A 27271-nucleotide genomic window follows, 5' to 3' on the forward strand; every position below is an offset into this window, starting at 1 on the left:
CAAACAGAGGGCATCTCTAAGATGCCCTCTGTGTGCATTTTTCAATAAATCCCACACTGGCATTGGTGTGCGTTTATTGTGCTGATAAGTTTGATACCAAACTTACCAGCATTCAGTGTAGCCATTATGGAAATGTGGAGTTCGTGTTTGACAAGCTCCCAGACCGTATACTCTGTATTGCTACCCTGCACTTACAATGTCTAAGAATTGACTTAGACATTTAGGGGCATATTGCTCATGGAGCTATGCCCTCACCTGTGGTATAGTGCACCATGCCTTAGGGCTGTAAGGCCTGCCAGAGGGGTGACTTACCTATGCCACAGGCAGTGGTTTGTGGGCATGGCACTCGAGTGGAGCGCCATGTCGACTTTGTCTTTTCTCCCCACAGGCACACCCAAGTTGCAAGGCTGTTTGCATGTACTAAGTTAGGGGTCCCTTAGGTTGGCATAATACATGCTGCAGCCCTTAGGGACCTTCCCTGGCCACAGGGCCCTTGGTACCAGGGGTACCTTTTACAAGGGACTTAACTGAGTGCCAGGGCTGTGCCAATTGTGGAGACAAATGTACAGTTTAGGGAAAAAACATTGGTGCTGGAGCTTGGGTAGCAGGGTCCCAGCACACTTTCAATCAAAGTTGGCATCAATACTAGGCAAAAAAGAGTGTGTGTGTGTGTGTGGGGGGGGGGGGGGGGGAGGTGGTGGGTGTTAACAATGCCAACAGTGGCATTTTCCTACACAACTCCCTCACCCCCCAAACGATGAGGATGAGACTAACCTGTCCAAAGAAAGTCTTCATTTTCTAAGTGGAAGAAACTGGAAAGGCCATCTGCATTGGCAAGGGCAGTCCCAGGTCTGTGTTCCACTGCAAAGTCCATTCCATGTAGGGATGTGGGCCACCTCAAAAGTTTGAGGTTCTCACCTTTCGTTTGAATTAGCCTTCTGAGAGGTCTGTGGTCAGTTTGAACAACAAACAAGTATGGTCTCAGATTTTTCAGGGACCAACGCACAGCAAAGGCCTCCCTCTCAATGGCACTCCAACGCTGCTCCCTGGGGAGTAACCTCCTGCAAATGAAAGCAACAGGCTGGTCACAGCCATCATCACTGGTTTGGGACAGGACTGCTCCCACCCCATGTTCAGTGGCATCTGTCTGCACAATGAATTGCTTAGAATAATCTGGCGCTTTTAGAACTGCTGCTGAGCACATTGCTTCTTTTAGGGGGTCAAAGGCCTTTTCACAGTTCAGGGTACAGTTTACCTTCTCAGGCATCTTCTTGGAGGTCAATTCATTGAGGGGAGTCACAATGAACCCATATCCCTTCACAAACCTCCTGTAGTACCCAATCAAGCCAAGGAATGCCCTGACTTAAGTCTGAATTTTCAGAGCTTCCCAGCCCAGAATTTTCTGGAGCTTATGTTGTAAAGGTTGCACGTGGCTTCCACCTACAAGGTGGCCCAAGTAAACCAATGTGCTCTGCCCTATTTGGCTTTTAGATGCTTTGATAGAGAGGCCTGCTGCCTGCAGGGCCTGCAAAACCTTCCCCAGGTGGACCAGGTGCTCCTGCCATCTGGAACTAAGGACAGCAATATCATCTAGATATGCTGCACTGAAGGACTCCAGACCAGCAAGGACTTGATTCACCAACCTTTGGAAGGTGGTATCGGCATTCTTTAAGCCAAAGGGCATAACAGTAAAGTGATAATGCCCATCAGGTGTTGAGAAGAACAAGTTACTTACCTTAGGTAACGCTTTTTTGGTGGATACAGTAGCAACCTGTGGATTCCTCACCTTATGAATTTTCCCAATGTACCAGCATTGTACGGAAATTTTCTTCCCAGCTCTTCACGTCGCCGAGGATGTCACAATTGTACAGATCCGCACGTGACTCCATCTGACGTCATCGTGGCAATAAGAAGTCCTCGCCGGCGTGCTGGTGTAAGTTTCACCATTTTTTACGTGCCTTGGAGGCGAACAGGTGAATACGGACCTCACAAAAATAATATATGCCAATCCAAATACAAATATAAACCACAATATCTGTTTATATATAAACACCAAAAACATATATATACATTTATAATGGAAATAAAAGAAGTCTTGGTATGACCAGCGAGGAGGGAGGGACTGTGAGGAATCCACAGGTAGCTACTCTATCCACCAGAAAAAGCGTTACTGAAGGTAAGTAACTTGTTCTTCTGGTGGAGACAACTACCTGTGGATTCTTCACCTTATGAATAGAATCTGTAGGAAGTTGGCTCTGTATGTACTATTTCAAAGTAAGAAATAGCATGCACAGAGTCCAAGGGTTCCCCTTAGAGGTAAGATAGTGGCAAAAAGAGATAATTCTAATGCTCTATTGTGTGGTAGTATGGTCGAGCAGTAGGCTTATCAGAGGGTAGTGTGAAGCATTTGTTGTACACACACAAGCAATAAATGAGGAACACACACTCAAAGACTTACTCCAGGCCAATAGGTTTTTATATAGAAAAATATATTTTCTTAGTTTAGTTTTATTTTAAGAACCACAGGTTCAAGATTTACAAACAATACTTTAAATGAAAGGTATTTCACTCAGGTATCTTAGGAACTTTGAATCATCACAATAGCATGTACAGTTTTGGCAAAAATGGCAATAAGCTATTTTAAAATTGGACAGAGTGCAAAAATCAACAGTTCCTGGGGGAGGTAAGTATTTAAGTTCACAGGTAAGTAAAGCACTTACAGGGTTCAAAGTAGCCCACCGTTGGGGGTTCAGGGCAACCCCTAAGTTACCACACCAGCAGCTCAGTGCCTGTCAGATGCAGAGGTCAAAGTTGTGCCCAAAACACATAGGCTTCAATGGAAATAGGGGTGCCCCGGTTCCAGTCTGCCAGCAGGTAAGTACCCGCGACTTCGGAGGGCAGACCAGGGGGGTTTTGTAGGGCACCGGGGTGGACACAAGTAGGCACAGAAAGTACACCCTCAGCGGCACAGGGGCGGCCGGGTGCAGAGTGCAAACAGGCGTTGGGTTAGCAACAGGATTCAATGGGAGACCCAGGGGTCTCTTCAGCGATGCAGGCAGGCAAAGGGTGGGGGGCTCCTCGGGGTAGCCACCACCTGGGCTAGGAAGAGGGCCACCTGGGGGTCGCTCCTGCACTGGAGTTTGGTTCCTTCAGGTCTTGGGGGGTGCGGGTGCAGTGTCTTTACCAGGCGTCGGGTTCCTTGAAGCAGGCAGTCGCGTCAGGGGTAGCCTCTGGATTCCCTCTGCAGGCGTGACTGTGGGGGCTCAGGGGGGTCAACTCTGGCTACTCACAGGCTCGCAGTCACCGGGGAGTCCTCCCTGTAGAGTTAGTTTTCCGCAGGTCGAGCCAGTGACATTGGGTACAGAGTGCAAAGTCTCACGCTTCCGGCGGGAAACGTGTGGTCTTTCAAAGCTGCTTCTTTGTTGCAAAGTTGCAGTCTTTGTGGAACAGGGCCGCTGTCCTCTGGAGTTTCTTGGTCCTTTTAAATGCAGGGTAGTCCTCTGAGGCTTCAGAGGTCGCTGGACCCTGGGGGACGCGTCGCTGTTGCAGTTTTTCTTGAAGTGGGGAGATAGGCCGGTAGGGCTGGGGCCAAAGCAGTTGGTGTCTCCGTCGTCTCTGCAGGGCTTCAGGTCAGCAGTCCTTCTTCGTCTTCAGGTTGCAGGAATCTAGTTTCCTAAGTTCTGGGGTGCCCATAAATACTGAATTTAGGGGTGTGTTTAGGTCTGGGAGGGCAGTAGCCAATGGCTACTGTCCTTGAAGATGGCTACACCCTCTTTGTGCCTCCTCCCTGAGGGGAGGGGGGCACATCCCTATTCCTATTGGGGGAATCCTCCAAAATCAAGATGGAGGATTTGTAAAGGTAGAGGTCACCTTAGCTCAGGACACCTTAGGGGCTGTCCTGACTGGTAGGTGACTCCTCCTTGTTTTTCTCATTATCCCCCCTTGCTGCCAAAAGTGGGGGCTGTGTCCAGGGGGTGGGCATCTCCACTAGCTGGAGTGCCCTGGGGCATTGTAACATGAATCCTGAGCCTTTGAGGCTCACTGCTAGGTGTTACAGTTCCTGCAGGGGGGAGGTGTGAAGCACCTCCACCCAGAGCAGGCTTTTGTTTCTGTCCTCAGAGAGCACAAAGGCCCTCACCACATGGGGTCAGAAACTCGTCTCTCAGAAGCAGGCTGGCACAGACCAATCAGTCCTGCACTGAACAATTGGGTAAAATACAGGGGGCATCTCTAAGATGCCCTCTGTGTGCATTGTTTAATAAATCCAACACTGGCATCAGTGTGGGTTTATTATTCTGAGAAGTTTGATACCAAACTTCCCAGTATTCAGTGTAGCCATTATGGAGCTGTGGAGTTCGTTTTTGACAAACTCCCATATCTTATACTTAATATGACCACACTGTACTTACAATGTCTAAGAATAGACTTAGACACTGTAGGGGCATATTGCCCATGCAGCTATGCCCTCACCTGTGGTATAGTGCACCCTGCCTTAGGGCTGTAAGGCCTGCTGGAGGGCTGACTTACCTAGGCCACAGGCAGCATTTTGTGTGCATGGCATCCTGAGGGGGGTGCCATGTCGACTTTGCCTTTTTCTCCCCACCAACACAAACAATCTGCAATGGCAGTGTGCATGTGTTAGGTGAGGGGTCCCTGAGGGTGGCACAACATATGCTGCAGCCCTTAGGGACCTTCCCTGGTCACAGGGCCCTTGGTACCACGGTTACCTTTTACAAGGGACTTATCTGTGTGCCAGGGGTGTGCCAATTGTGGAAACAATGGTACATTTTAGGTGAAAGAACACTGGTGCTGGGTCCTGGTTAGCAGGGTCCCAGCACACTTCTTAGTCAAGTCAGCATCAGTATCAGGCAAAAAGTGGGGTAACTGCAACAGGGAGCCATTTCCTTACAGAATCCCAAAGCAGTACGCAATCGGAGGTGGGTGTCTGACCGGTCACACCAAGAAATCCTGCAACACAGAACATGCAAAATGGCCGTCCCTCCAAACTTCTGAGTCCAAGCAATAATGCTTTGCGAACGTGTGGCGGGATGCCCAAGTTGCTGCCTTACAAATATCAACAACTGGTACACCTCTACCCAAGGCTGAAGTAGCAGACTTAGCCCTGGTGGAAAGGGCCCTAATACCTTCAGGAGGAACCTTCTTTGCCAGTGAATAACACATCTTTATGCAAAGAATGACCCACCTGGAAAGGGTTCTCTTGTGGACGGCTTTGCCCTTCATCTTGCCCACATATCCAACGAAGAGTAGATCATCAATTCTAAAGACTTTTGTCCTTTCAATGCAAAACTCAAAGTCTTAGATCTAGGCGATGAAGTTGTTCCTCCTCCTTTGAAGGATGGGGAGGTGGGTAAAAGAAAGATAGTGTTATAGACTGCCCCATATGAAAGGGAGTAACAACCTTGGGAAGGAAAGCCGCCCTGATTCTCAGCACCACCTTGTCAGCATGAAAGGATGTAAAAGGAGGTTTCACACTAAAAGCCTGGAGCTCACTCACACGCCTAGCAGATGTGATGGCTGCGAGGAAAACTGTTTTCAAAACTAAAAATCTCAACGGACAACAATGCATAGGCTCAAACAGTAAACCCATTAAAAATGTAAGAACCAAATTCAAATCCCACCGAGGCATCAGAAACGAGGTGAGAGAAAACTACTTAGTCAGGCCTCTCAAGAACCTAATATCTATAGGAGACTTAAATAAGGAAGGCTGATCAGGAAGGCAGAGAAAGGCCGATAACGTCTATAAATAACCCTTCACAGTTGCAACTGCACATCCCTTCTGTGTCAAGGAAAGGGCAAAAAGCAAAACATCAGGCAAACGTGCCTTCAAGGGATCAATTTGCTTATCTCCACAACAAGCACCAAATTTTGCCCATCTGTTAGCATAGACAGTCTTGGTGGAGTGTCGTCTGGATGATAAGATAACATCCACCACTTATGGAGGGAAAGAAAAGGAACTTAGATTGCCCCGTTAAATCTCCAAGCATGTAGGTGCAGGCTCTGGAGGTGGGGGAGTAGAACCTGCCGGTGCGACTGCGAGTGGAGGTCTGCCCTGTGAGGAGTACCACACCCTTCTTGGCCAATCTGGAGCTATTAAAATTATTTGAGCCCGGTCTTGATGAATCTTCCTCAGAACCCAAGGAAATCAAGGGAATGGGGGGAAACTCGTAATGGAACTTGTCGCACCCAGACATCTGAGACGCACCCCCCCCAACGCTCTCTACACCGGATACTGGAGGCTGCAGAACGATGGGCAGTGCGTGTTCTCCCGGGTGGCAAACAGGTCTATCTGTGGAAATCCCCACATCCAGAAGATGTGAAGAACCAGGTCTGGATGGAGATGCCACTCGTGATTGGCCGAGAAATGCCGACTGAGACTGTCCGCACGTATGTTGAGAACTACGGCCAGATGGTTTGCTACTATGCAAATCCGATGGACCTGTGCCCAGGACCAGATCCGCAGAGCCTCTCTACAGAGAAGATACAACCCTACTCCTCCCTGATTGTTGATGTACCACATTGCGGTAGTGTTGTCCGTCAAGATCTGAATTGACAGACCACGAAGGGACGGGAGAAAGGCCTTGAGAGACAGACGTATTGCCTGTAATTCCAACAGATTGATGTGAAACATCTGTTCTACTGGAGACCAACAACCTTTGAACTCCAGGTCCCCAGATGAGCTCCCCACCCTAGAGTGGAAGCATCTGCTATGACCGTGGCCAAAACAGCCTTCCTTGGGAAAGGTTGCCATCCACAGACCACCATCGTAGATCCGCTGCAGCGTCACTAGAGATTTTTATCGACTCCTCAAGATCCCTTTTGTGTTTAAACCACTGCTTGCAGAGACACCACTGGAGAGCCCTCATGTGCCAACGTGCATGAGTGACCAACAGAATGCAAGAAGCAAACAGACCAAGCAGACGTAGGACCTTTAGGACCGGAACAACCGCTCCCTTTTGAAACCTTGGAATCTCCTGAATCCGCTGAGGCCGAGGACAGACCTGATTCAATATTATATCCAGTACTGCCCCTATGAACAGGAGGCGCTGAGAGGGATCCAGGTGAGACTTGGGCATGTTTACCGTAAAACCCTGGTTGAACAACAACAACTGTGTTATTATTTGCAAGTGATGCAGCACAAGCTCTGGGGACTTGGCTTTTATCAGCCAATTGAGGAGCCCCAGGAGCAACTCTGAACCTCCTAGCCACCGTCGTGTAAACCACTGGAATTGTGACAGGTTTCCTCCAAATGTCTAAAATGGGCTCAGTAAGGGCATCATTAAAAGGGAGTAGGAGCTCCGCAGACCTAGGGAAGGATGTGACACCTCAGTCAAGATTTTTGTCTTCACCTCGATGCTGGTAACGGAAGTTCAAAGAATTCAGCAGCCTTTTTTATAACACTGTGATAAGATGCTGCATCCTCTGTAAATTTGCCCGGGGAAGAAAGATCCCTCTCAGGAGATGTATCCAGTCCACTTGCACAGTCCAGACCCTGAAGATCCCCCATAGGCTCAGGAATCTCTCCTTCCTCCAACAGCTGTTGCTGATATTCCTGCTCCTCCAAGAGCCTCAAGGCTCACCTCCTTGATCTCAATCTGGCCTCCATTCTCAGCGTCGACAGAGATTTAGCAGACGTCGACAACGCTGTTTTCAAGGCAGATGGACGCTCTGGCAAATGAGATGGTGGAGATATACAGGGAGTGCAGAATTATTAGGCAAATGAGTATTTTGACCACATCATCCTCTTTATGCATGTTGTCTTACTCCAAGCTGTATAGGCTCGAAAGCCTACTACCAATTAAGCATATTAGGTGATGTACATCTCTGTAATGAGAAGGGGTGTGGTCTAATGACATCAACACCCTATATCAGGTGTGCATAATTATTAGGCAACTTCCTTTCCTTTGGCAAAATGGGTCAAAAGAAGGACTTGACAGGCTCAGAAAAGTCAAAAATAGTGAGATATCTTGCAGAGGGATGCAGCACTCTTAAAATTGCAAAGCTTCTGAAGCGTGATCATCGAACAATCAAGCGTTTCATTCAAAATAGTCAACAGGGTCGCAAGAAGCGTGTGGAAAAACCAAGGCGCAAAATAACTGCCCATGAACTGAGAAAAGTCAAGCGTGCAGCTGCCACGATGCCACTTGCCACCAGTTTGGCCATATTTCAGAGCTGCAACATCACTGGAGTGCCCAAAAGCACAAGGTGTGCAATACTCAGAGACATGGCCAAGGTAAGAAAGGCTGAAAGACGACCACCACTGAACAAGACACACAAGCTGAAACGTCAAGACTGGGCCAAGAAATATCTCAAGACTGATTTTTCTAAGGTTTTATGGACTGATGAAATGAGAGTGAGTCTTGATGGGCCAGATGGATGGGCCTGTGGCTGGATTGGTAAAGGGCAGAGAGCTCCAGTCCGACTCAGACGCCAGCAAGGTGGAGGTGGAGTACTGGTTTGGGCTGGTATCATCAAAGATGAGCTTGTGGGGCCTTTTCGGGTTGAGGATGGAGTCAAGCTCAACTCCCAGTCCTACTGCCAGTTCCTGGAAGACACCTTCTTCAAGCAGTGGTACAGGAAGAAGTCTGCATCCTTCAAGAAAAACATGGTTTTCATGCAGGACAATGCTCCATCACACGCGTCCAAGTACTCCACAGCGTGGCCGGCAAGAAAGGGTATAAAAGAAGGAAATCTAATGACATGGCCTCCTTGTTCACCTGATCTGAACCCCATTGAGAACCTGTGGTCCATCATCAAATGTGAGATTTACAAGGAGGGAAAACAGTACACCTCTCTGAACAGTGTCTGGGAGGCTGTGGTTGCTGCTGCACGCAATGTTGATGGTGAACAGATCAAAACACTGACAGAATCCATGGATGGCAGGCTTTTGAGTGTCCTTGCAAAGAAAGGTGGCTATATTGGTCACTGATTTGTTTTTGTTTTGTTTTTGAATGTCAGAAATGTATATTTGTGAATGTTGAGACGTTATATTGGTTTCACTGGTAATAATAAATAATTGAAATGGGTATATATATTTTTTTTGTTAAGTTGCCTAATAATTATGCACAGTAATAGTCACCTGCACACACAGATATCCCCCTAACATAGCTAAAACTAAAAACAAACTAAAAACTACTTCCAAAAATATTCAGCTTTGATATTAATGAGTTTTTTGGGTTCATTGAGAACATGGTTGTTGTTCAATAATAAAATTAATCCTCAAAAATACAACTTGCCTAATAATTCTGCACTCCCTGTACTACTTCCCAACCGGGATCCATCCGGCGCCGGCATAGACTCCATCAATGCTGTCGGAAACATCATCTGGGGCGACGTCATTGCCACAGAACCAGCACCTTCAGCCGGATAGAAGGGTACAAACAGAGCTTGTTTGTACGGCGCCGGCAAACCCAAAGAGAAAGCTAATGGACCCGTGGGACCAGCCGGTGCACCAGCAGGGGTCACAGCCTTGTTGAAATTGCTGAACATAGCATTAAGGAGCGCCGTTGGATCCGCTCCCGGAGTCGGGAAGTCAGGAAGCCTCTGTTCATCTTGAGGCGCTTGGGACGGAACCGAAACTTGAGCCACCGGCTCCTGAGAACACAGGTGAAAAGTGAATCGGAGGACTCGCCGGGGACTCGGCTACCTCAACTAACGATGGAGCAGGAGATGCCTGAGATCTGAGGCTGAGGAGTGATCGTTGGACTGACCTCCCACGTCGTACGGCGTCGTCTCGGTGGGGACCGAGACTGAGACCGATCTCTGGAAGAACGGCGTTGAGAATCGTGCCGGCGCCTCTTCTTATGAATCTTGAGGTCTTGTGTGAAGAAGAGTCCCTCGCCTTAGATGTTCGTTGACCCTTGTGCCCCCTCTTAGCTTTTGCCAAGAAGAGCTTAGCCTCTCTCTGTTTTAAGGCCTTCAGGTTTATCCACTGGCAGGACACGGACCCCTCCATGTCGTGGTCTGAACTTAGGCACTAAAACCCATCCTCATCAGGACCTGTGACTGGCATTCGACCCCCTCACTCATGACAAGGCTTAAAACCTGATTTCTTTGGTGGAGACATTGTAACTAGTACAAAAAGAACACTACTGAAACGGTAGCTGTTCGAGAGCCAGCAAAAAACGTTAGCTTTGAAGTTGCGGAAAAAAAGGAACTGACGTCAGCACGCCGGCGAGGAAGTCTTATTGCCATGATGACATCAGACGGAGTAGTGTGCGGAGCCGTGCAATTGTGACGTCCTCGTCGATGTGAAAAGCTGGGAAAAAAATTACGGTTGAATGCTGGCACATTCGGAGAATTCATAAGGTGAGGAATCCACAGGTAGCTCTTTTTTCTCTTTTGCTCCAGATGCCATCCTAATTTCCAGTACCCTGTAGTTAAGTCAAAGGTACTCAGAAATTTGGCTGCACCTAACTTGTCAATTAATTCATCAGCTCTGGGTATGGGGTGAGCATCTGTCTTGGTGACATAATAGAGTCCTCTGCACTCCACACACAACCTTATTTCTCTCTTTCCATCTTTGGTATGAGGTTTGGGGGCCAAGACCACTGGGCTAGCCCAGGGACTGCCAGAGGTCGCTATTACCCATAACTCTAGCATCTTGTGGACTTCCACCTTGATGCTCTCTTTGACTTGGTCAGACTGTCAGTATATTTTGTTTTTGAAAGGCAAGTTGTCTCCTGTGTCCACATCATGGGTAACAGGTGTGTATGAACAGGGGTCAAAGAGAAGAGCTCAGCATACTGCTGTAGGACGTGTTTGCAGTCAGCTTGCTGTTGGGCAGAGAGGGTGTCTAAAGAGAGAAAGTCTGCTTGGACTTCTTTTTGTGCCTCTTCCCTGAGTGCCCTGAGGACCTTGAATGGGACAAAGAGTACTTAGGGCTCCTGGAGCGGTTCCGCGACCTCTTCCTTGAGTGGGACCGTGACCTCCGAAGAGTCGCGCCAACCGAAGTCGACTGCCGGGCCGTCATGAGCTTTAGGAACCGCTCCCTCAAAACTTTCGTGCCATGGCCCGGCAGCTGGAACACGACTGAGTTGTGGTCCCTGTCGGGCACCAGAGACATACCTCATGGGGGTCAGTCACTGACTTTGCGCGACTGCAGGCGCCGCACAGCTTGAATCCTGTCCTTCTGGAGGACATATCCTTCGCACAGATGACAAAAAACTGCAACAAAACAAAGAAAACGACTGCCAGAAAAACCAAAGGGTAGCTCGATCCCGGATCTGCGCTTAACCGGTGTGAAAGGAAACGAACTGACGTACGCGTGCCGAAGTGGCGTCTTTATAGACAACCGTGGCGTCGGACGGCTTCACCGATGCTGACAAAGCCACGCGGAGCCGGATGACGCACGCAGAACCAAAAGACACCACACGATGGCGCACGCAGGATATTGCTCAGCAAAAAGATTCTGGATTCGAAGCTGAAGCCAGGGAATTCAAAGGTAAGGAATCTACAGCTAGAAGTCTCTATCAGATATCTCATAGCAGACATGCTAAATAAAACTGTAAACAGCCTCCAAGAAGGGGAATTTGATTATTCAGCTTTAAGTATGATCTTCTCGTTCTGGGGCAAACTGGCTATTCATCTCTTAGTAACAAACAAAACCTGCAAATGCCAGTTCTCTGCAAGTTGGCATCCCCATCCATGATCTTGGAGGAATGCCTTTTGACAGATGGTCCAGGATCTATATATATACCTTTTTTCCCCAATACATTTAATACCAAACATTCTCACTAAGAGGAAAGAAAAGCAGTGTTGTCTTGTCCTGATAGCCCTCAGGTGGCTAGCGCAGCATTGGTTCGCTGAGCTTCTCCTGCTATCAAAATACAACCACATTCACCTACCAAAATTCTGGAAACCTTTGACAATAAACTAAGGTCTGGCCCTTCATCCTGACCAGCCCTCCCTCCTCTTATGCACACAGCTCCTAAATTCCATCAATTCAAAGATCTCAATATTCCTCAGCACTGCAGATGTATTCTCTCCAAGTCAAGAAGGAAGCCACGATAAAGACATGTAAACATTAATGGAAACGTTTTTGCCTGTGGTGCCAGAAAATCAAACCTACATCCTCTGCTAGCATAATCTGTCAAATAACTATCCTATCTCCTCTCACTAGCTCAGTCACTAGGTAAATGCGTCTGTTAAGGCCCAGCTTACAGCAATATCAAGATACATCTGCTCATCACATTTTCTCTTTCTATTCTTGCAGAAGCAAACAGTTCATATAAGATTTAGCCAGTGTTTTCCTACAGAATGGGATGCTTCCTCGGACTGGCACCTGAACATACTTCTATTTCGACTCCTGAAGAGTTCATTCGAACGCATTGACAGAGCACACCTCATATTTCTCACATGGAAGGTCATCTTGTTACTAGCGCTAACCACGAATTAAGTAAAGTAAGTAGGTAGAAGGTAGAGGAGATGCCTCTCACAGGTAATTTAGTACTTCTATGAACCAATCCTCAAATTTATGCCTATAGTTCTTTCAGATTTTGCCTCAATGAACCTATAATATTTGGACTTTTCTCCAGAATTCAACATCACCAGCTGACAGGTCTATTCATACTCTAGGTATCAAGTGATATACAAAATTTCTACTTAGATCGCACTAAACAACTTATGTGAACTGACCAACTGTTGGACTCAATAGTCACACTCATATGGGTGCTCCAGTCACAATGGCAACTGTAGGAAGCTGGCTCTGTATATACTGTATCAAAATGAGATATAGTATGCAGAGAGTCCAGGGGTTCCCCAAGAGGCTTGACAGAGGCAATAATTGATAATACTAATGATCTATTTGTGGTAGTGTGGTTGAGCAGTTAGGCTTATCAGAGGGTAGTGTTAATCATGTGTTGTACACACACAAGCAATAAGTGAAAACACACACTCAATGACTTAACTCCAGACCAATAGGTTTTTATATAGAAATATATTTTGTTAATTTATCTCTAAAACCACAAAATTCAGTTTGCATTTAAGTACATTAAATGAAAGGTACTTTGCATAGGTAAGTTCAGTACTTGAATCAAATCACCAATACATAGTTTTCTTCAAAATGGCAAAAAGCTATTTTAAAAGTGGACACTGTGCAATTTTCAGCAGTTCCTGGGAGAGGAAAATACAGTACAGATTTGGAGTTAAGTAATCGACTTACAGACTCAGTCTCCGGGTCATAGGTAGCCCACCGTTGGGGGGGTTCAAGATAACCCCAAACACCCAGCACCAGCAACACAGGGCCTGCCAGGTGCAGGGTGCAAACAGGGCATCAGGTTCCCAATAGAATTCAATGGGGGGACCACAGGGGTCACTTAGGCGCTAGAGGCAAGGCACGGGGGGCCTCTCAGGCAAGCCACCGACTGAACAGGGAGGAGGGCCACCTGCTGGTCACTGTTACAATGGTGGTCGGTCTCTCTCGAGTCTGGGGGCTGCGGGTACAGTGCTTCTCCAGGCGTCTGAAATCTTCGTCCCGGGCAGTTGTGGTCAGGGGGGTCCTCGGGATTCCCTCTGCAGGCGTTGTCGTGGAGGGGTGGAGAGGTCAGCCCAGTGTGAACACTTGGTCGGAATTACCTGGGGGTCCTCCCTGGCTGGTTGGTTCCTCTGGACATGGGCCAGGGGCGTCGGGTGCAGAGTAGTTTAGGACCCACGCTTTTGGAGTGAGGTAGGAGACCCTTTGCTTGTTCTTCTTTTTGGACAGGTCCGCTGTCCACAGGCGTTTCTTGGTTGTTGGTGATGCAGGCAGTCCCCTGGAGGTTTTTCAGGGGTCTCTAGTCCTGTAGAAGAAGTTGCTTCTTCTTTTGCAGCTTCTTGAAGCAGGAGACGGGCCGGTAGGGCTGGGGCCAAGTTAGTTGTTGTCATCTTCCCTTCTCTGTGGGGTTTTCATCTCAGAAGTCTTTTTCTTGAGGTTGTCAGGAATCTAAACCTCTTGGTTCAGGGAGCCCTTAAATACAAGATTACACCCTCCTTGTGCCCATTCCCTGTGGTGTGGGGGGGAACATTCGTATCCCTATTGGTCCTAATCCTCCAAAGCAAGATGGAGGATTTCTCAAGGAGGGGGTCACTTCAGCTCTTAGGGATTGTCCTGGCTGAGGGGGTGACTCCTCCTTGTTTTTCCTAATTATCCCTCCGGACTAGCCATCAAAAGTGGAGACTTGTCTGGGGGGGCGGGGGCATCTCCACTAGCTAGAGTGCCCTGGGGCACTGTAACATGAGGCCTGAGCCTTTGAGGCTCACAACCAGGAGTTACAGTTCCTGCAGGGGAAGGTGTGAAGCACCTCCGCCCAGAATAAGCTTTGTTTCTGACAACAGAGTGCACAAAGGCACTCACCCCAGGTGGTCATACACTCATCTGGAAGTGGCAGGCTGGCACAGACCTGTCAGTCCTACACTACCAGAATGGCTGATATACAGGGGGCATCTCTAAGATGCCTTCTGTGTGCATTTTTCAATATATCCCACACTGGCATCAGTGTGGGTTTATTGTGCTGAGAAGTTTGATACCAAACTTCCCAGTATTCAGTGGTGCTGTGGAGTTCGTAATGACAAACTCTCAGACCATATACTCAGTATGGCTAGCCTGCACATACAATGTCTGAGAATGGACTTAGACACTGTAGGGGCATATTGCTCATGCAGCGATGCCCTCACCTGTGGTATAGTGCACCCTGCCTTAGGCCTGCTACAGGGGTGACTTACCTATGCCACGGTGTAGGAAGTTGGCTCTGTATGCACTATTTCAAAGTAAGAAATTGCATGCACAGAGTCCAAGGGTTCCCCTTAGAGGTAAGATAGTGGCAAAAAGAGATAATTCTAATGCTCTATTTTGTGGTAGTGTGGTCGAGCAGTAGGCTTATCAGAGGGTAGTGTTAAGCATTTGCTGTATACACACAGGCAATAAATGAGGAACACACACTCAAGGACAATTCCAGGCCAATAGGTTTTTGTATAGGAAAATATATTTTCTTAGTTTATTTTAAGAACCACAGGTTCTAGATTTACAAGTAATACTTCAAATGAAAGGTATTTCACTTAGGTAACTTAGGAACTTTGAATCAGCAAAATAGCATGTACAGTTTCCACAAAAATGGCAATAAGTTATTTTAAAACTAGACACTGCAATTTTCAACAGTTCCTGGGGGAGGTAAGTGTTTGTTAGTTTTGCAGGTAAGTAAACCACCTACAGGGTTCAAAGTTGGGTCCAAGGTAGCCCAGCGTTGGGGGTTCAGGGCAACCCCAAAGTTACCACACCAGCAGCTCAGGGCCGGTCAGGTGCAGAGGTCAAAGTGGTGCCCAAAACACATAGGCTTCAATGGAGAAGGGGGTGCCCCGGTTCCAGTCTGCCAGCAGGTAAGTACCCGCGTCTTCGGAGGGCAGACTAGGGGGGTTTTGTAGGGCACCGGGGGGGACACAAGTCAGCACAAAAAGTACACCCTCAGCGGCACGGGGGCGGCCGGGTGCAGAGTGCAAACAGGCATCGGGTTTGCAATGGAGTTCAATGGGAGACCCAGGGGTCTCTTCAGCGAAGCAGGCAGGCAGTGGGGCAGTGGGGGGGCTCCTCGGGGTAGCCACCACCTGGGCAAGGGAGAGGGCTACCTGGGGGTCGCTTCTGCACTGGAGGTCGGATCCTTCAGGTCCTGGGGGCTGCGGGTGCAGTGTCTTTACCAGGCGTCGGGTTCTTAGAAGCAGGCAGTCGCGGTCAGGGGGAGCCTCTAGATTCCCTCTGCAGGCATTGCTGGGGGGGCTCAACTCTGGCAACTCACAGGGTCACAGTCGCCGGGGAGTCCTCCCTGTAGTGTTGTTTCTCCGCAGGTCAAGCCGGGGGCGTCGGGTGGAGAATGCAAAGTCTCACGCTTCCGGCGGGAAACGTGTTGTCTTTAAAAGTTGCTTCTTTGTTGCAAAGATGTTTCTTCTTTGGAGCAGAGCCGCTGTCCTCGGGAGTTCTTGGTCCTTTTAGATGCAGGGTAGTCCTCTGAGGCTTCAGAGGTCACTGGACCCTGTGGAACGCGTTGCTGTTGCAGTTTTTCTTGAAGTGGGGAGACAGGCCGGTAGAGCTGGGGCCAAAGCAGTTGGTGTCTCCGTCTTCTCTGCAGGGCTTCAGGTCAGCAGTCCTTCTTGGTCTTCGGTTTGCAGGAATCTATCTTGCTAGGTTCTGGGAGCCCCTAAATACTCAATTTAGGGGTGTGTTTAGGTCTGTGGGGTTAGTAGCCAATGGCTACTAGCCCTGAGGGTGGCTACACCCTCTTTGTGCCTCCTTCCTGAGGGAAGGGGGGCACATCCCTAATCCTATTGGGGGAATCCTCCATCTGCAAGATGGAGGATTTCTAAAAGTCAGAGTCACCTCAGCTCAGGACACCTTAGGGGCTGTCCTGACTGGTCAGTGGTGACTCCTTGTTTTTCTCATTATCTCCTCCAGCCTTGCAGCCAAAAGTGGGGCCGTGGCCGGAGGGGGTGGGCATCTCCACTAGCTGGAGTGCCCTGGGGTGCTGTAACAAAGGGGGTGAACCTTTGAGGCTCACCGCCAGGTGTTACAGTTCCTGCAGGGGGAGGTGAGAAGCACCTCCACCCAGTACAGGCTTTGTTACTAGCCACAGAGTGACAAAGGCACTCTCCCCATGTGGCCAGCAACATGTCTGGTGTGTGGCAGGCTGGTAAAACTAGTCATCCCAGACTGGAAGTCGGGTATGTTTTCAGGGGTGTATTTCACAATAAAATGTACACTGTCATCAGTGTGCATTTATTGTGCTGAGAAGTTTGATACCAAACTTCCCAGTTTTCAGTATAGCCATTATGGTGCTGTGGAGTTCGTGTTTGACAGACTCCCAGACCATATACTCTTATGGCTACCCTGCACTTACAATGTCTAAGGTTTTGCTTAGACACTGTAGGGGCATAGTGCTCATGCACCTATGCCCTCATCCATGGTATAGTGCACCCTGCCTTAGGGCTGTAAAGCCTGCTAGAGGGGTGACTTATCTATGCCATAGGCAGTGTGAGGTTGGCATGGCACCCTGAGGGGAGTGCCATGTCGACTTAGTCATTTTCTCCCCACCAGCACACACACAAGCTGGCAAGCAGTGTGTCTGTGCTGAGTGAGGGGTCCCCAGGGTGGCATAAGACATGCTGCAGCCCTTCGAGACCTCCCCTGGCATCAGGGCCCTTGGTACCAAGGTTACCAGTTACAAGGGACTTACCTGGATGCCAGGGTGTGCCAATTGTGAAAACAAAGGTACAGGTTAGGGAAAGAACACTGGTGCTGGGGCCTGGTTAGAAGGCCTCAGCACACTTTCAAATCATAACTTGGCATCAGCAAATTCAAAAAGTCAGGGGGTAACCATGCCAAGGAGGCATTTCCTTACACACAGGCAGTGATTTGTGGGCATGGCACTCAGAGGGGAATGCCATGTCTTTTCTCCTGAGAGGCATACACAAGCTGCAAGGCAGTATGCCTGCACTGAGTGAGGGGTGGGATAATACATGCTGCAGCCCTTAGGGACCTTCCCTGGCCACAGGGCCCTAGGTATCAGGGGTACCTTTTACAAGGCTGTGCCAATTGGGTAAACAAAGGTACAGTTTTTGGTAAAGAACACTGGTGCTGGGGCCTGGTTAGCAGGGTCCCAGCACACTTTCAATCAAAGTTGGCATCAACACTAGGCAAAAAGTGTGGGGGGGAGGGGGTAACCATGCCAACAGTGGCGTTTTCCTACAGCAGACATCGCTGAATGGATTTCAGCTGTAAGCCAGTTCTGCCACTCAAAGACTAGCAATCCCCTCATGGAAAAAAAGTAGGGTGCATTCAACTGTGGCAGTTTCCACTTCAACTACTTTGTTCGCGTAAGTACCTCTGGAGAAGATATGTTGTGATGAGACTTGTTAAAGTGTGCATATAGTTCATGCAGCATTATTACCTGGAATCGTCATACAGCGGTTAGACAGGTTTTATTATAACATTTATTTCATTAAGGGGAGCCTCTTTGTTCCATGTGTTTATGTATTCATGCAGATGTTAATGTATGATGTCTATATATGGTTATATATATATATATATATATATATATATATATATATATATATATATATATATACACACATATATATATATATACACACACACACACACATAAATTTGATTATATTGTATATGAATGTTATGTATATATTTTCTACCCACTATCCGCTATTTGCGCTAGTACTATAAGATATACAAATACAGTGACTGCTTGCTATTCTGATTCAAGCATGTGAATCTATAAAAGAGCCAATACTGGAGAAGAAAAGAAGTTACTTACCTTAACTGCAGTTCTCCAGTATTGGTATCTTTCATAGATTCAGGACTATCTATTTCCACTTGTGTTTGAAAATCTCACGGACTCAGCCGCTTTTTGGAGTGTTCTAGCAGGTACTGTTGCCTGATTGTTTATAGTTCATGTTTGGTCCATTTTTATGAAAGGACATGGATAGGCTATTAAACTGACCCTTTCATTGTCATTATAGCCTATGATAGTGATATATATACAGGGAGTGCAGAATTATTAGGCAAGTTGTATTTTTGAGGATTAATTGTATTATTGAACAACAACCATGTTCTCAGTGAACCCAAAAAACTCATTAATATCAAAGCTGAATATTTTTGGAAGTAGTTTTTAGTTTGTTTTTAGTTTTAGCTATGTTAGGGGGATATCTGTGTGTGCAGGTGACTATTACTGTGCATAATTATTAGGCAACTTAACAAAAAAAAATATATACCCATTTCAATTATTTATTATTACCAGTGAAACCAATATAACATCTCAACATTCACAAATATGCATTTCTGACATTCAAAAACAAAACAAAAACAAATCAGTGACCAATATAGCCACCTTTCTTTGCAAGGACACTCAAAAGCCTGCCATCCATGGATTCTGTCAGTGTTTTGATCTGTTCACCATCAACATTGCGTGCAGCAGCAACCACAGCCTCACAGACACTGTTCAGAGAGGTGTACTGTTTTCCCTCCTTGTAAATCTCACATTTGATGATGGACCACAGGTTCTCAATGGGGTTCAGATCAGGTGAAAAAGGAGGCCATGTCATTAGATTTCCTTCTTTTATACCCTTTCTTGCCAGCCACGCTGTGGAGTACTTGGACGCGTGTGATGGAGCATTGTCCTGCATGAAAACCATGTTTTTCTTGAAGGATGCAGACTTCTTCCTGTACCACTGCTTGAAGAAGGTGTCTTCCAGGAACTGGCAGTAGGACTGGGAGTTGAGCTTGACTCCATCCTCAACCCGAAAAAGGCCCCACAAGCTCATCTTTGATGATACCAGCCCAAACCAGTACTCCACCTCCACCTTGCTGGCGTCTGAGTCGGACTGGAGCTCTCTGCCCTTTACCAATCCAGCCACGGGCCCATCCATCTGGCCCATCAAGACTCACTCTCATTTCATCAGTCCATAAAACCTTAGAAAAATCAGTCTTGAGATATTTCTTGGCCCAGTCTTGACGTTTCAGCTTGTGTGTCTTGTTCAGTGGTGGTCGTCTTTCAGCCTTTCTTACCTTGGCCATGTCTCTGAGTATTGCACACCTTGTGCTTTTGGGCACTCAGGGATGTTGCAGCTCTGAAATTTGGCCAAACTGGTGGCAAGTGGCATCGTGGCAGCTGCACGCTTGACTTTTCTCAGTTCATGGGCAGTTATTTTGCGCCTTGGTTTTTCCACACGCTTCTTGCGACCCTGTTGACTATTTTGAATGAAACGCTTGATTGTTCGATGATCACGCTTCAGAAGCTTTGCAATTTTAAGAGTGCTGCATCCCTCTGCAAGATATCTCACTATTTTTGACTTTTCTGAGCCTGTCAAGTCCTTCTTTTGACCCATTTTGCCAAATGAAAGGAAGTTGCCTAATAATTATGCACACCTGATATAGGGTGTTGATGTCATTAGACCACACCCCTTCTCATTACAGAGATGCACATCACCTAATATGCTTAATTGGTAGTAGGCTTTCGAGCCTATACAGCTTGGAGTAAGACAACATGCATAAAGAGGATGATGTGGTCAAAATACTCATTTGCCTAATAATTCTGCACTCCCTGTATATTGCTTTATTAAGTTACCGTGGGACTCCCTCCTTCAGCATGTGAATCCATTAAAGACACCAATACTTCAGTTTCATGTAAGTAACTTATTTTCTTATCTCCAAGTCGTGATCTGCATCTTGTGTATATGCCACATCATCATCTGCGCATAATATAATTTGATACCTAATTCAGTGGTATACTGTATACTCCAATTCAGGCCATTTGCCATAAGAAGAAAGGCTAGTTGCTCTACAGCCAGGGTGAACAAAAATGGTGAGAGGAGGTAGGCTTGTCTGGTGCCCCTACATTTCGGCCAGTGCTTCAACGAGATATGACCAGTAGGTACTGTTACGGTTTGAGTGCAGTAAGCTAACCTGTTTCACTATGCCAGTTTCAAAGCCTGTGTTCTAAAGTAAACAGGTACTGTAAGTCAGATGTCCCAAAGTCCTTCTCTATGCTCAATGTAAACATCTTTGCTTTTTTTTCTTGAAGTACAATCATTTTAATTTGTAACATTTCTTCTCATGAGAAGTGGGTGAAACATGAAACGAGTACCAAAGTGATCTGCAAAAAAATGTATTTTAAAGTCAAATCTATTTTTGTGAAAATGGAGCTAGCATCAACATATGAAGGTAGGACGGTACATCAAGAAACATGTTTATTCATTTTAATTTAGCAGCTATTTCTGCTATTTTACAAAGGCCAGTGTTGATTTTGAAACAACCCTCAATCGGTGACTTTGCTATATTGAGTTAAAAATTACCTACCTTTGCCAGAAAATAGTCCCACATACTGAGTTCTGGAGGAATAAATTTTTCTCTATATGTTGGTCTTTCCACAGGCACTGGTGGAGGAACTACTGTATCTTTTACTGGTCGTCCAGGCACAAGCATCCTCATGTTAAATCTGCGACGGTGCTTATCCATTTCTTCAGATGGCGCAGGAGGTGCTAAATGTAATTAATTTAGTTTACTACATTTAAATATAACTAAACATCCTCCACAAAGACATTTACATAGTAATAAAGAGGTGGCTTGTGGTAAACAGCTTAAATGCAAACTTGATACTAATCATCAAATGATATCAAATTACAGATTACATGGTACACACACAGCCATCACAACTGAAGTTCGACTATTAACAGGCTATTACGACTATGCTGAAATAAAACAAGATGACATTTTAGAAATGTACATTGCATGCTAAAGGGGCAAGTGATCAAAACAAAAACCTTTATGCCTAATTCCCTTGTAAAAGGGTACCCAGGGAACCAAGGGCCCTGTGGCCAGGGAAAGGTCCCAACAGCTGCAGGATGTATTATGCCACCCTAGGGGACCCTCACCAAAAACATGCACACTGAAATTGCAGCATGTCTGTGCTGGTGGGGAGAAAAGGGCAAATTTGACATGACACCCCCCTGTGGCATAGTTAAGTCACCCCTCGAGCAGGCCTTACAGACCTAAGGCAGGGTGCACTATACCACAGGTGAGGGCATAGCTGCATGAGCAATATGCCCCTACTGGTTCTAAGTCCATTTTTAGACATTGTAAGTGCCATATAAAGTACATGAGCTGGGAGTCTGTCATCACAAACTCCACAAATCCATAATGGCACCACTGTAGTCTGGGAAGTTTGGTATCAAACCTCTAAGCACAATAAACCCACACTGATGCCAGTGTTGGATTTATTGCAAAATGCAGCCAGAAGGCGCCTTAGAGATGCCCCCTGTATTTAAGACAAAATTCTAGCGCAAAACTGACGGGTCTGTGCCAGCGTGCCACTTCCAGACCAGTTTCTGACCACATGGGGTGAGAGCCTTTGTGCTCTGTATGGGAAGAAACAAAGCCTGCACTGCTTCCTCTAGAGAGAGAGAGAGAGAGAGAGTGAGTGTGAGTGTGAGTGTGTGTGTGTGTGTACAAAAAAATTCTTTGTAGTAACCTCTGCTAGGCCTAACTGCTCAACTACACCACCACAAAAGAGAGTGTTAGTATTATCTACTTTAGCATCTGCTAAGCCTCTGGGGAACCCCTGGACTCTGTGCAAACTATACCTCATTTTGATATAGTATATACAGAGTTAGCTTCCTACAACAGTATTAGAGGACTTCCCTTCTCAAGGTGTACCATTACCCTGGCTTTTGGTAATGCGGACTGAGGCAGAAGACTTACTCTACTCTTTGTTCATGAGTGGAGGGATGCCGCAAGACATACAGCTAAACATTCACAAAAATCACAATGGCAAGTGCAAAGAAATATGCTTAGAAAAATGGTTAATTTATGGACTAAAAGAAGAAAAATATTTAAAAATGGTACACTGAAAGTGTCGAAAAGCAGGCCTTGGTGAGACACTGTTAGAAATTGGGTCTCTATTGGCAGAGATATGCACCCTGTCCAAGTAGGAACCACAATCCTAATCATGTAAGGCACAACACAGTCAAAATTATTCTGTGCTCACCCTCTGGCAGCTTGGCACAGAGCAGGCTGGCTTAACTTAGAAGCCAATGTGTAAAGTATTTGTGGAATAACTCATACAGTAACAGTGAAAACCCACAAAAATGCACCATCCAAGTTTAGAAACATAGACAAAATGTATCTGAATAAAATAAGATCAAAACAACAAAGATCCAATAAGCACAAGCTGAAATACAATTTTTAATGGTTCTGAAGAGCCTCAGCTCTTAAGAAACAGTCATTGTATCCTTGTAACCCACATTATCTGGGATGCGGCAAAAATAAAGCATGGTGGCCGCAGTCGAAGAGATGAGTTGAAAAATAAAATGCTGTGCCAGTTTTTCTGGTGAGGCCAAGAAGATGCATTATTTCTTTCCACGCTGCAAGGGGACACGTCGTTTTCCAGAAGCGCGGCCTTGCTTCCTCAATGCGCTGCAGGGATATTTTGATGCCCAGGTACGATGCGTTAAAAATCCTTGATACCCTGGTAGAAAGAGCAGATGCTGCGGCCATCCGGTAAGCGATGCAGGCAAATTTCAGCCACAAGGCAGGCGCTGCGTCAATTTGTGCAAGTGTTGCATCTATTTTCTGACACACAAGGATTTCCTGACGGGGTGAAGTCTTTGTTGGCCCTGAGACTTCATAAACAGGAGGCAAGCTCAATCCAAGCCCTTGGAGAGAACTTTATGAGAAAGGCAGAGTCCTTTCAGCAGAATCAAGAGAACCAGGCATCAGGGCAACAAGCAGGAAAGCAGTCCTTCAGCAAAGCAGTCCAGATGAGTCCTTTGGGCAACCAGGCAGTCTCTCTGACAGAGTCAAGATGTAGGTCCAAAAGTGTTTGATTTGGTGGGGTCAGAGACCCAGTTTATATACCCCAAAATGCCTTTGAAGTGGGGGAAAATTCAAAGAGTGGTTTTGAAGTGCGCAAGTTCCCCTTTCAGCCCAGTCCTGTCTGCCTGGATCCCTGTGGGGGGCTATCAGTCCTTTGTGTGAGGGCAGGCCACTGAAGTGTAAGAGAGAGCCCCTCCACCCTTCCTGCCCAGGGACACAGTCAGGTTGCAGATAAATGCAGATGTGACTGAGTGTCCTGTGTTTATGTTTGTCTGGGTGGATTGCACAAGGGGAGCTGTCAACCAGAACAGACCAGACATGAATTGGAGACAGAGCTGTAAGGCATTGATGGCAGTAAGTGCAGAGAAATGCCCACTTTCTAAAATTGGCATTTCTAAAATAGTAATATTAAATCCAACTTCATCAGTGAGCAGGATTTTATATTACCAATAACCATCCTGGCAACACTAAACATGACAGGACTACTCCTTCCAGGTCAGAATCTACCACTTAAAAGTACATGAGGGCAGGTCTAATGATAGCAAGCAGGCCTCACTGTAGTGGAAAACGAATTGGTGAGTTTTCAAAACCATGCCATGTAAAACACATAAGTACATGTGCTGCCTTTAACTTACATAGCACCCTGTCCTATAAGCTACCAAGGGCCTACCTTAGGGGTGGCTTATAAGTAGAAAAAGGAGAGTTTAAGGCTTGGCAAGTAGTTTTAGTCAAAGTGGCAGTGAAACTGCAAACACAGTTTGTAGGAAGTTGGCTCTGTATGTACTATTTCAAAGTAAGAAATAGCATGCAGAGTCCAAGGGTTCCCCTTAGAGGTAAGATAGTGGCAAAAAGATAATTCTAATGCTCTATTGTGTGGTAGTGTGGTCGAGCAGTAGGCTTATCAGAGGGTAGTGTTAAGCATTTGTTGTACACATACAGGCAATAAATGAGGAACACACACTCAGACAATTCCAGGCCAATAGGTTTTTATATAGAAAAATATATGTTCTTAGTTTATTTTAAGAACCACAGGTTCAAGATTCACAAACAATACTTTAAATGAAAGGTATCTCACTTAGGAACTTTAGGAACTTTGAATTAGAAAAATAGCATATACTGTTTTCACACAAATGGCAATAAGCTATTTTAAAACTAGACAGTGCAATTTTCAACAGTTCCTGGGGAAGGTAAGTGTTTGTTAGATTTGCAGGTAAATAAACCACCTACAGGGTTCAAAGTTGGGTCCAAGGTAGCCCACCGTTGGGGGTTCAGGGCAACCCCAAAGTTACCACACCAGCAGCTCAGGGCCGGTCAGGTGCAGAGGTCAAAGTGGTGACCAAAACGCATAGGTTTCAATGGAGAAGGGGGTGCCCCGGTTCCAGTCTGCCAGCAGGTAAGTACCCGCGTCTTCGGAGGGCAGACCAGGGGGGTTTTGTAGGGCACCGGGGGGGGGGGGGGGGACACAAGTCAGCACAAAAAGTACACCCTCAGTGTGCAAACAGGCGTTGGGTTTGCAATGTAATCCAATGGGAGACCAAGGGGTCTCTTCAGCAATGCAGGCAGGCAAGGGGGGGCTCCTCAGAGTAGCCACCACCTGGGCAAGGGAGAGGGCCACCTGGGGGTCGCTCCTGTACTGGAGGTCGGATCCTGCAGTGTCTTTACCAGGCGTCGGGTATTTGAAGCAGGCAGTCGCGGTCAGGGGGAGCCTCGGGATTCCCTCTGCAGGCGTCACTGTGGGGGCTCAGGGGGGTCAATTCTGGCTACTCGCGGTCTCGTAGTCGCCGGGGAGTCCTCCCTGTGGTGTTTGTTCTTCACAAGTCGAGCCGGGGGCGTCGGGTGCAGAGTGCAAAGTCTCACGCTTCCGGCGGGAAACGTGTGTTGTTTCAAAGTTGCTTCTTTGTTGCAAAGTTGCAGTCTTTGTGGAGCAGAGCAGCTGTCCTCTGGAGTTCTTGGTCCTTTTAGATACAGGGTAGTCCTCTGAGGCTTCAGAGGTCGCTGGACCCTGTGGAACGCGTCGCTGGAGCAGTTCTTTAGAAGTGGGGAGACAGGCCGGTAGAGCTGGGGCCAAATCAGTTGGTGTCTCCGTCTTCTCTGCAGGTTTTTCAGCTCAGCAGTCCTTCTTCGTCTTAGGTTGCAGGAATCTATCTTGCTGTGTTCTGGGAGCCCCTAAATACTCGATTTAGGGGTGTGTTTAGGTCTGGGGGGATAGTAGCCAATGGCTACTAGCCCTGTGGGTGGCTACACCCTCTTTGTGCCTCCTCCCTGAGGGGAGGGGGGCACATCCCTAATCCTATTGGGGGAATCCTCCATCTGCAAGATGGAGGATTTCTAAAAGTCAGAGTTACCTCAGCTCAGGACACCTTAGGGGCTGTCCTGACTGGTCAGTGACTCCTCGTTGTTTTTCTCATTATCTCCTCCGGCCTTGCCGCCAAAAGTGGGGCCGTGGCCGGAGGGGGCGGGCTACTCGACTAGCTGGAGTGCCCTGGGGTGCTGTAACAAAGGGGGTGAGCCTTTGAGGCTCACCGCCAGGTGTTACAGTTCCTGCAGGGGGAGGTGAGAAGAACCTCCACCCAGTACAGGCTTTGTTACTAGCCACAGAGTGACAAAGGCACTCTCCCCATGTGGCCAGCAACATGTCTGGTGTGTGGCAGGCTGCTAAAACTAGTCAGCCCACACTGCTAGTCGGTTAAGGTTTCAGGGGGCATCTCTAAGATGCCCTCTGGGGTGTATGTTACAATAAAATGTACACTGGCATCAGTGTGCATTTATTGTGCTGAGAAGTTTGATACCAAACTTCACAGTTTTCAGTGTAGCCATTATGGTGCTGTGGAGTTCGTGCATGACAGACTCCCAGACCATATACTCTTATGGCTACCCTGCACTTACAATGTCTAAGGTTTTGCTTAGACACTGTAGGGGCATAGTGCTCATGCTCTTATGCCCTCACCTATGGTGTAGTGCACCCTGCCTTAGGGCTGTAAGGCCTGCAAGAGGGGTGACTTATCTACACCTATAGGCAGTGTGAGATTGGCATGGCACCCTGAGGGGAGTACCATGTCGACTTAGTCATTTTATCCCCACTAGCACACACAAGCTGTCAAGCAGTGTGTCTGTGCTGAGTGAGGGGTCCCCAGGGTGGCATAAGACATGCTGCAGCCCTTAGAGACCTTCCCTGGCATCAGGGCCCTTGGTACCAGGGGTACCAGTTACAAGGGACTTACCTGGATGCCAGGGTGTGCCAATTGTGGAAACAAAGGTACAGGTTAGGGAAAGAACACTGGTGCTGGGGCCTGATTAGCAGGCCTCAGCACACTTTCAAATCATAACTTGGCATCAGCAAAGGCAAAAAAGTCAGGGAGTAACCATGCCAAAGAGGCATTTCCTTACACAGGTCTTGCAATAGCAGGCCTGAGACATGGTTAAGGGGTTAATCATGTGGGTGACACAATCAGTGCTGCAGGCCCACTAGTAGCATTTAGTGGACTTTGCTGTGTATCCTGCTTGTGAAGATTCTCCAAGGGCTTGGAATGAGCTTGCCCCTATTCTGAAGTCTCAGGGCCATGAAACAATTAATTTGCCAGCAAATGGGCTCTCTTGCTGAGACTCCTACCCTGCCTAGTGGTGCCATATCCACTACCTGGGCTCTTGAAAGGAGAAGCTGGCGAACCCACGAAGAAAATCCACGCACCAGGGCAAGCAGCAGAAAAATCGATGCAGCGCCTGCATCGCAGCTGAAAAATCGACACATCACAGGTAATGTCGACACATTGCCAGCTCAGTGCAGATTCATCGCTGCCCTGCGTTCTGATTTTCCACCCATTGTCCCTGGGCGTCAAAACCTGCATCACCACCACACCGAACTGAGTCTGCTTGTCTGGAAATTGAGGCATCTCACCCTGGCGAGGAAAG

At 47.3% G+C, this 27271-nt stretch overlaps 1 protein-coding gene across 2 annotated transcripts in view; it reads right to left on the minus strand.

The window, feature by feature from the left end:
- Positions 1 to 27271, minus strand: part of DMXL2 (Dmx like 2) — a 1615381-nt gene that overhangs the window by 580509 nt on the left and 1007601 nt on the right. For both annotated transcript variants that reach the window (XM_069222485.1, XM_069222484.1), the window contains exon 29: positions 20849 to 21030. In XM_069222485.1, coding sequence (XP_069078586.1) covers positions 20849 to 21030 — 182 coding nt within the window. The remainder of the gene's footprint in view (positions 1 to 20848; positions 21031 to 27271) is intronic.

Source organism: Pleurodeles waltl, chromosome 3_1 (assembly GCF_031143425.1).
Source record: "Pleurodeles waltl isolate 20211129_DDA chromosome 3_1, aPleWal1.hap1.20221129, whole genome shotgun sequence".
Taxonomy (NCBI): domain Eukaryota; kingdom Metazoa; phylum Chordata; class Amphibia; order Caudata; family Salamandridae; genus Pleurodeles; species Pleurodeles waltl.